This window comes from Gossypium hirsutum, chromosome D12, assembly GCF_007990345.1.
Source record: "Gossypium hirsutum isolate 1008001.06 chromosome D12, Gossypium_hirsutum_v2.1, whole genome shotgun sequence".
NCBI classification, from domain to species: domain Eukaryota; kingdom Viridiplantae; phylum Streptophyta; class Magnoliopsida; order Malvales; family Malvaceae; genus Gossypium; species Gossypium hirsutum.
This window is the reverse complement of record NC_053448.1, coordinates 15929540-15939891: the sequence shown is the minus strand read 5'-3', so window position 1 is coordinate 15939891 and position 10352 is coordinate 15929540. Positions and strand designations below refer to the sequence as shown.

Sequence of the window (10352 nt, the reverse complement as noted above, 5' to 3'; positions counted from 1 at the left end):
CCCTTCAACATTGTAATTCTTGCTTTTCTCATGACTTCAACCCATCCATGAAAGAGAAGAAGGCCTCTTTCTCACCCAAATCAGAAATTCAGAGCATAAGTTCACTAAACTGTTGCACATATTCCCTAATTATGCCTTGTTGTGTAAGCCGTGCAACTTCGCCTGAACCTTATCCTTGACATACTTTGGGTAAAATTGTCCCTTGAGTTCACTTTAGAACTCCTCTCAAGTCCCAATGCTAACTCTACCTCGTTTCTCATTTGTGGACCTATGATGCCACCATAGCAAAGTAACATCAGTAAAATACATAACAACGATATTTACCTTAGTAGTGCCATCCATGATGCCTTTGGCATGGAAGTATTGCTCCATTCCCCACAATAAGTTGTCCATATCCTTGGTAGACCTTATTCTCTTAAACTTTTTTGGCTTGGGGATATCCACCTTAGGCTTGGGTGTTGCAGTTAACACCCTATTACCCAAAGCAACTTTGTAGACAATGATCTCCCCCTTGAGCTTCTCAATTTGTTCCTTCAAGACCGTCACAATGGCCTTGAGAGCATTATCCTTCTCAGTCAGCTTACCCATAGCAATATTGAAAACCCTTTGCATGACATCCACATTTGCATTGAAAGCCTCTGTCACTTGTCCCTTAAGTTGATCTTGCCTCGATTCTAGCTCTATGGTACGCCCATCAACTTCTTCAAGGGTCTCCCTCACATTACCTATAAAGCCCTCGAGTTTGGCAACATTGTCTTTCAAAGCTGACAGCATATCTCTCAATCTGCTAGTTTTCCTACCCACTACAGGTCTCCCTAGGCTCAATCTGCTCGTCTACTTTTTTCATCATCTCAACAGGTAACTTACTAAACGCTGGCTCAGATACCAACTATCATGGGGCTAGAACTTAAGTCTCGTAAATCATGTGGCCCTAAGGCAAAAACTTAGAGAATTTTCGTTGTAAATTAGAATTTACAACGAAAATTCTCTAAGGAAATAACGCAGAAGCAAACTTGAAAGGCAAAGAAGCTACAAACGAACAACAAAGCCAAAGAAAAGCAATGCTCACTAAGTGCTTAAGTAAATGCTCTCAAAGTGTGTCCATTACTTTGAAAGATTACAATTGAATGGTTACAAATGAGAGGGATAACTCTATTTATAGTTAAGCTCTTCATGATCTAGTGGTATAGTTTAAAATACATCAACTGCTAAGATTAAAGGCAATCTACAAGTTGACATTCTTAATAGATTTCCAAGATTTTAGGATTACAAAATCCTCTAATATTACAAAATATTCACCTTGGTGAAATACATATTACTAGAGTGTTTACGTATTCACCAAGTAAGTAGATGGATCTTCAATCTCTCTAAGTAATGAGCTACTCCTGTTAAACCAAATGATCTCAAGTGAACAAGATGGATCATTAAAGTGTACCTTAGTCGTAGACTCCTTTGCATGGCCTGTGATACAAGGAGATTGATTGGTAAGGAAGCTCATTAATGCTTACTACAAGACTGCCAAGGTATGGAATGATCTAGAACATGAGGTAGGCAAGATGGGCTGGCATACAGTAATTTGGTGCCATTTCTCGATTCCAAAACATTCTTTCATTTCGTAGTTACCAACACGACTTGCAAAATCTAGATTTTGGGTTGTGTGGCAGAAGGGAAGGACCTCTTCTCCTTTGGGTGTGATTTCTCAAATAAAAATAAGTTACAAAGTAAAGATTTAGTCTCTACCATACTAAAATTGGAGAACACAAGATTACATCAAGGATGCAACAAATCAATGGTTATAGTGTTGTATACGGGATAATATTTGTAGACAATATACTATTAATAGGCTTTTAAAAATTCATTTACAAAAGTTTGGAGTATATAACTTTATAAGTTTTTTTATTTGTTGCTGCGATTTGCAATTTTGGTAACAATTGTAGCAAGATGATAAATACAAAATATTGATCCCCAAAATAATGGGGATTAGTTAAATTGGGATTTGAAAGTCTTGCCGATTTAAATTTTGATTCCATTTTTTAATTTTGGTAAAAAAAAGATCATTTAACTATTAAAGTTAGAAGCAAAATCCATATGCATGGCTAATGTTGGAACATTCAACCATGAATAATACAAAAACTCTGATTTTCTCACAACATTACAAATTGCTCTCTTTTATCTCTTATTGTGGAAACAAACAAAAAAAAAGAAACAGAAGGACAGTGTGCTTCCACCATCCACTGTACATTGCAAAAACCTAAGTATACATTTTTTTATGATCCACATCTCACGGATATGAATCTGCCGGCTCTTCCCACAGTATTGGATGTCGAGAAAATCGGCAAAAGAAAAAAGAAAAAGCATAGGTGGTTCAAGAAAATTGAGATTTGGGGAAATGGATACCTGTACTCATGGTAAAATCGAAGCCCTCTTTTCTCAGCTCTTGTTTGCACAAAGGCTTTCATAAAATAAGATATACCCATGATCTGTATTACTTGAGTACTCCTGGGCAGACCCGAAAAATGTCTGAACTGCAGACTCATCAATCATCTCCACATTTTCGTCATCAAAAAATAACCAGTGGTTATGGCTTTTCACCAGGCTAACATAGTGCCCATGGTTAGGTCCACTTCCAACGTGAACAACTACAGCAAATAGAGAATACTCAGAATCTGCATCTTCCACAGTATTGCTCAGTTTCAGCTCGAGTGGGAACACAACACGGTAGGAGAGCTTCTTATACCGGCCAAGCTGCTCAATGTACTTGAACCGTTTCAAATGGATAACCAGGATGTGAGGAGGCTTCTTTATCTTCATTCTCTTCTGAGCTTCTTGCAAACTGCAAGTAAATCAACATGATCCATGGTTATTGCTTTCTGCATATTTATCATTATGATATGCATCTTTGGAACCATTGAAATATTAAAGTTTTCTATCTATTAACTACTATTACAAAAACGAAACAGTTAATTGAACCGTGCAAGTTTGATGTTCAAACCATCAAGAAAATGTATAATCATGAAGTATGCATGTTTTGCCTTCCACATATCTCATTAAGTCCATAACCAGAATTGACATCTTTAAAAAACAAAATTTGACACATTCTGGCCAGTCTGCAAATCTCACACAGGATTATTGACAGAAATCAAGTGAAATATTAGTTTCCATTGTAAACTACTTGTACAAGTTGAATCCTGAAACTGTGAGAAGAAAACAGGCATTACGAAATAGAATACATCCAAGTGATGCAATAAAACATGTATAAATGGAAATTACCTGCAGCACTTGTCACAGAAAAATTTGTCCTCAGCGTTCAATGTCTCGGTAGAACTGAAATTTTTCAAACAGCTAGTTATTGAGCTGTTCTGCTCAATGTCAAGGCTCAAGTCAAAGAAAGCTTCATCTCTTGCTGTCACTGTCTCACATCGCAAGCATCTCGTCTCATTGGTAAGTATTCCCTGTCTCAAATTGTCCAATCAGATAATGAGATTCTTTCTAAAATACCTGAATGCAAACACAGAGAAACCCACCCACCCACAGACACAGAGGAGGGGAATGGTGTTACTAGGTAGTCCTTTATAGACACCATCAACAAATAAACCACTAAGAGGAAGATGATAGAGGCAGTCACGGTTTTTAGTTTATTATTTATTGATTACAAATGAGATTATAAAAGTAAGAGAAAAGCTGTAATGCAAGTGCCAAATTAATTGATGAAGGGCTTAGCTGTAATGTGATGCTGGGCTTAGTTATTAGTGCACTGATTAGATTAGTTTTCTACGCAGATGCTTTCAAGACCTAATAAATTCCTACAATTTTGGTCATTCCACTAAGATATCAAGTTTTGTGGTATTTTATCTATTAGTTTTAGATATAACCTAAGCAAAGAAAGTTCAATATTTCATGCAAAGCAAAGTAAATACAGTGTGTAACTTGAACAATTTATCAGAATGTAGGAATATAACTAGCAAACTGACCTGAAAGTTCTTGTGTACCCAGGTAACCAGGGGCTCTTTTTGAACACCATTAGCCTGAGGATTCTTAGGACCGTTTACTGTCTTTTCAGATGGTGACGAAGTTCCTCCCTCTTTTTTCGCAGATTGATCTTCTTTCTCCAGTATGTCAACAAGTTCATTTAGCAAGAAATTCAAGAACTCGTGAGCATCCTATCGAATCAAGAAAAAAAGGGAAAAATAGTTACTTTTCGGCATTACTCTTTACAGTGATAAAGAAAGTCTTCTTTCTTACATGCCAGGAAAAAGCTACAACATTATACCAACTGAAAACCTTGAATCAAACAAAAGAGATCCTCAATTTAGAGAAAGAACTTGAGCCAAATAAATATAAAGCACTCTACTACCTGGTGCATGTAGCTGCGGAAAAGCTCATTTTGTTTCTTCAATCTCTGTACAAAACGCTTTGGAGCAATGACACCTGTTTTCTTCTTCTGTAAATTTATCTAAACACAAAGAGAAACAGGAAGTTTGTCCCGTTAGGAATCAACCATAAGCCACATATGTCGCATGACTAACTACAGGAGAGGGAGAGGTGGAGGGAAAATATACCAAAGCAATTAATAACCTTTGCCAAAAACTGAAGACAACCATGTTCCCCACTACAGCTAAAACTTACGACTGTTAAAGGCCAAAGAGAAAACCTGAAGAAAACAGTTTGTATGCATCTAAGCAATTTCCTAAAGGATAATACTTTGCGATATGAAGTATCAAACAAAACCATTTAGAAAGAGTTAAGGAAAGAAGCAGAAAAAAAATAGAAGCAATTATGAGAAAGGATAGGACTTGCAGTAAATAAAATGATTTATCTAATGTTAAAACATATATTTTTTTAAAAATGCATGCACATCACTCCTTGTAGGAAGTCAGGTCCTCGTGCAAACATGATGAGGACTTATAGTAATAAGCCATTTTCCAACAGCAATAATCTTACTTGTTAAAAGTTTACATAGGGGCCATTTCTCATCAAATCATAAAGATGATATCTTCGGCTTCATACTTCTAACTAATTGCCCATGGGCTCCTAGGATGTCTAATAATAAAAGAAACGATTGTTATATGAATCAATTGGGAGAATAATTCTTGGAAATTGAGGCTAGACTAAAACAAGGCATTGCAACTTAAGCACATTGTTATGGTAAAAGGAGAAAGGAAATAATGGTGACACCGCAGGCTTACTAGAATACAAACTACCGCTAGGTAGAAAAGGTAATCTGCTCTAAAGAAATAGTGATTGCTCATCAAAGAAAGAGGAGTGCAACACTACAATTCTAACGGAGTCACTACCTGTGTAAACAGATCTGCCAAACATGTCAGCAGGTTATCTTCAGCATCAGCACCAATTTCATGACTTGAATAATATTCTAGCAGCTGTTCACGAAATGGTACACAAAAATAAAGTGCCTGAAAGAAAAACAGAAAAGAGAAATGACATGAGACTATCAGGATTGTTGAAGCTAAGAGAGTATGTTAGCCAACAATTTTAAATAATAATAATAAACCAACTCAACCTGACTTCCAATCCTTCCCAGATGACCATACATGTGCTAATGATGTGAAATTAGTTAGAAAGCAAGAATAAAATAGAGTTACATCAATGATCACAGAGTCCCATACAGTAATTCACTCAGAAATGACTGTTAAAGCAATTCAGGTGTTATGTAATCCAACTCAACCACTCAATGCCATACTTGTCTTCTACTGCTACAAGTAGGTCAAATGAACACATTATCTAAGCCATCAAGAAGCGATTGCCAGAGAAATGCTAGAGCAACCAAAAAGTACAAACATTATTTGCAAACAAAATACCACAATAGATTAACATAAACATTATATATATATATATATTTAAAAAAACCCTACAACGCTAAAAATTCAAAATCAATCAAATCCACAACATTAAAATTAACATAAACTATGAAATTCAACATAAATTTAAAAAAATTTGAAGAAAAGGGGAAAAAAGAAGACAAATGGAATTAGATTCAAATTAAACCGTTATTGAAAGAAGAGAATTAAAAAGAAACCTGCAAAACGCTGTTACAATAGCAAGTGTTGCCAAAGTTTTCAAGGCCAAAATATCGTTCGCCCTCAGGGAACTGATCGCCCAATGCTTTCTCAAGTTTAGAACCCGCGGCGCCCATTTATAAAACTAACTTTATCTAAAAGATCAACTCAGATCTTCTCCCGACCAATTCAACTCAGCAATTCTATCTCTCCATTCACGATGGGCTCTTCTTGAGTTTTGATTTGGATCTGTGTAATGGTTCGTTTAGAGGAAGGGAGAGAAAAAAAAAAGCAATTTGTTTTTATATTCAGTTTGGGGCATTGATAAGAAATGAGGACCTTTTGTCTTTGTTTCGTTTTCTTTGAGACGGCTTTTGGGAGAGACGAAGGAATCGAAATAAAGAAGGAATGGAGAAGTGCTTATATAAAATATAACGATTTGTAAATTTAATTTAATTTAATTAATAAATTATCCACCTACGATGTCTAACGTCATCAATAAGAATTTCTATCGTGTTTATCCGTCTAACCAGTATGATTTGCTTCGTATTGGAAAAACAAAGTAAAATAACAGAAAATTTTAAAAATTTTACCAAAGTCAATCCACACTTTATTTGTCATATTATCCTTAAAATAAAGGAAAGATACTCCTTTCAATTTTGACTCGAAATTGTAATGCCATAAAAAAAAATATAGAGTTACCACAAAGAAAAACTAATATATATATAAAATACTAACGTCCTAACTAAATAAAAACAAAAATCATACCAAATAAAATCAAAATTCAAGGTCCAACTTAAAAAAATAAAAAAATTTCAAAATGAGTCGGAATCAGGCTCCGACGCTTAACAACTTTATCTAGTTCGCCTTTTGAAACTTCCTCTGGATCTTCCTCAAGATCTTCTTCGAGATCTTCCTCAAGATCTTCTTCGTGATCTTCCTCGTCTTTTGATTTCTTCTCTTTCTTCGTCTTGCTCAATTTAGCCTTTACCTCGTACTTAACTACTGGAAATTGGAGCAATTTCAACCTGCTTTTCCTTACATAGTCCTCATAAATTGGTCCAACTTTTTGCATCCACTGAACTATCCATTCTAAATCGAATAACACATTCTCGTCTAGATATGGTTTTGTTTTTATAGCTCTTTTATGTTTCAAATGCCCTATAAGATACTCCACACTTAGTTCCAATATCGGAAACTTTATCGGTTGTAAGAACCGACTTGATAGTCGCATTTGCACCTTTGCTTGTATCCATAAGGCTGTCACTAAGTGTGGGAAAAGTAATTCCACTTTATTTTTCCTTGTGCATTGAAGCATACTCTGATATATTTATGTCCCCACACAAATTATTTCCTTCTTTAAAATTGCATACAATAATGGTCCCTGGAACATATCAACAATGGACATGTTTGACGTTGGGCAGATTCGAGTGTTGATAAATTTAAACCACATTCTAGCCTTCAAAATTAACTTGTCGTGAGAGAACAATATAGGAAAGTTTGTTTCTATGTGGCGTTTCCTATAACAACCCAATCCCCAATGGTCGATTGAGGCATTACACAGAAAGCAAACCTATACTTAGTTTCGACGTACAACAAATGAACTAGAACGTTTACTCAGGAAAGTTTTTAAAACACAAATAATCAAACTGATATGCGCCATAATATGAACATAATTGAGTTTAATACTTTCAGTTGAAATCTATCCTTTAGAAATACATTACTGGAAGTGACCATAATATATAAAACAATTTGGCGTATACAAGTAAAAATCACGTCACAAATTGTAATTCATAAAAAAAACTTTAACTAATCCCACAAGGGGTAACATTCTTTTAAAATTGTAATTAAATAAAAAGGTACTTTAATATAGATTCAAATTCAAAATAGAATTACACACCACCCCTAAAGAACATATGCATGTTACAAAATAAACACAGCAAAGCTCACTGCAAAGGTCGCTCTTTCTGGCCGAGTCCCTTCAACAAGCTTACAACGAAGCACCACCTGAAAAAGGGGAAAGAAAAAGAGGGGTGGTAAGTTCAAAAGAACTTAGTGAACATCAGAAAAAAATTTATACAACCCTTTTAGACGAATTACAAAACAAGAATGATACTACAATTGCAAATTCATACACTTAAACTAGAAGATCAATACTCTAAACACAAGGAAATTTGGGTGAACACTCCCAAACTATTGGCGAATGCTTAACCATGGCAAATAGCATTTCCAGGCGAATTTTAACAATGGGCGTATACTTGTTTTCTTACTGTTTTAAAGAACTTTTACATTAACAGAGCTTACGCCTTTTCCTCGGATCACAATCTCTATCAACACTATCCTTCTTCATCAGAAGTGTACCATCAGATTTATTCTTATATTCCTTCTGAAATTCACCTTCACTAAGGCGGATTTTAATGCGCCAATTACAACACTTACCAAATATGCTATAGGCTCAACACAAAAAAATAAAAAATAAAAACATGATTTACCACTTGACATCCAATCTTATCAAAAGTTCTTATCATCAGACATATATAACATGGAACATATTCAGAATTATATTTTCTTGCTCTTGTCTTGTCCTTCCTTGGGTTAAACCTTGGATCCCACAATCACATATCAGAACAAATATCACATTTTGTATAATTTCGAACACATGTGGGTTCTCATGAGTTAAGGGCTCTTTGCCATGGTTAACAACTATTATGTCCTACCGTAGGCAGCACCCATCTCGCTTGGCTGGTTAGCAACTAGCATGTCCTACCAAAAACCTAACACTCACGCCAACTGGTTAGTAACTAACATACCCTACCAGTGACCCATCATACACGCTAATCTGGTTAACAACTATCATGCCCTACCAGTGGTCCTCTAACCTAATTAGCAACTAACATGCCCTACCAGTGGTTTAACACATCTGCCATTCTGGTTAGCAACTAACATGCCTTACTAATGGCTTATCATATCTGGATACCGAGTTTATAGCCCAAGGAAGTCGCATCTATTTCCTGCCACAAATATGCACACACAAACGATTACATGCAACAAATTTCCAAAGTTCCATGACAATGGTCTCACCTGAACTCTAAGCTATAATAATAAAAAATTAGTGAAGAAAGAAGGAAATTCAGAGAAGAGTAATATAGACTAGATACTCACAGGAGATTTTAACGAGGTTGATTACTATATCTTTATTGTTATACGCTCAACCCTTTTTAATATTCGAATGCTTGTTGGTCCCTTTCCAATGAAGAACTCTTCCTTAAGCAGGTTACCATAATATAATAGAGCAAGAGAAATAGGAAGAACCCTCACTACACTAGTCTTACTGATATTTATAGCTTATACAACTTCTACAAAAACTACCACGTGGCTAACATGCAAAGCTAATTCACCACCTTAATGTGGCCAACACAATCATTCCAGGTAAATCTTACATTATTGAACTTTAGTTACATCCTAACTGGATCTTAAAAAGAATTCAATTAAAACCAAACTATAATCACACATGCGCAAACATAAACTATCGGGTTTATTAGTCTACAGTCTAATACTGGCGGATACAAGCAGAAAGATCTGTCACACAAAACTTACCAAGAGAAAACACTGATTGACGGGTTCCTTCCAACGACCACGCCAAGATATAGAGACCAAAAACTTATACTTTGCCAAAAGGCGAACCCTTCAACCAAAATCATCACAGACTTATCTGAATAACCGAATAGTCCACCAATCATGGCGCGACAATCAATACAAAAACAACATTGACGGATAGGTCGCTCTTTCTGGCCAAGTCCCTTTAACAAGCTTAGAACGAAGCACCACCTGAAAAAGGGGAAAGAAAAAGGGGGTGGTAAGTTCAAAAGAACTTAGTGAGCACCAAAAAAAAATTATACAACCCTTTTAGATGAATTACAAAAGCAAGAATGATACTACAACTGTAAATTCATACAGTTAAATTAAAACATCAATACTCTAAACACAAGGAAATTTGGGCGACCACTCCCAAACTATTGGTGAATACTTAACCATGGCGAATAGCATATACTTGTTTCCTTACAGCTTTAGAGAACTTTTACCTTAATAGAACTTACGTCTTTTCCTGGAATCACAATCTCTATCAAAACTAACCTTCATCATCACAAGAGTACCATAAGATTTTTTGTTACATTCCTTCTAAAATTCACCTTCACTAAAGTGGATTTTAATGCGCCAACTACAACAATTAACGAATTTGTTACAGGCTCAACACAACAAAAAGAAATAAAAACATGATTTACCACTTGACTTCCCTTCTTATCAAAAGTTCCTATCATTAGACATATATAACATGCA

General features: G+C 35.5%; 1 protein-coding gene across 2 annotated transcripts; it reads right to left on the bottom strand.

Moving 5' to 3' along the window:
- Positions 1-2065: 2065 nt before the first annotated feature.
- LOC107945449 (ubiquitin carboxyl-terminal hydrolase 3) lies at positions 2066-6436 on the bottom strand. Of its 2 annotated transcripts, none has more exons than XM_016879466.2 (6): positions 6035-6436; positions 5295-5411; positions 4355-4453; positions 3972-4160; positions 3271-3452; positions 2066-2833 (listed from the first exon to the last, which is right to left on the bottom strand). In XM_016879466.2, the coding sequence occupies exons 1-6, from the start codon at positions 6149-6151 to the stop codon at positions 2431-2433; spliced, it is 1107 nt and encodes a 368-aa protein (XP_016734955.1). In that variant the 5' UTR covers positions 6152-6436; the 3' UTR covers positions 2066-2430. The 2 variants fall into 2 exon arrangements, with proteins under 2 accessions (XP_016734955.1, XP_016734956.1); XM_016879467.2 differs by lacking the exon at positions 6035-6436 and adding an exon at positions 4560-4651 and having other exon boundaries at positions 5295-5417.
- Positions 6437-10352: the final 3916 nt, after the last annotated feature.

Excerpts from the sequence above, each read along its gene's own strand:
- LOC107945449 (XM_016879466.2), bottom strand. The coding sequence starts at position 6,151 with ATGGGCGCCGCGGGTTCTAAACTTGAGAAAGCATTGGGCGATCAGTTC. Across the intron at positions 4,454-5,294 it reads TGGCAGATCTGTTTACACAG|ATAAATTTACAGAAGAAGAA; the intron begins GTAGTGACTCCG and ends CTTTGTGTTTAG. Across the intron at positions 4,161-4,354 it reads TCCGCAGCTACATGCACCAG|GATGCTCACGAGTTCTTGAA; the intron begins GTAGTAGAGTGC and ends TTGATTCGATAG.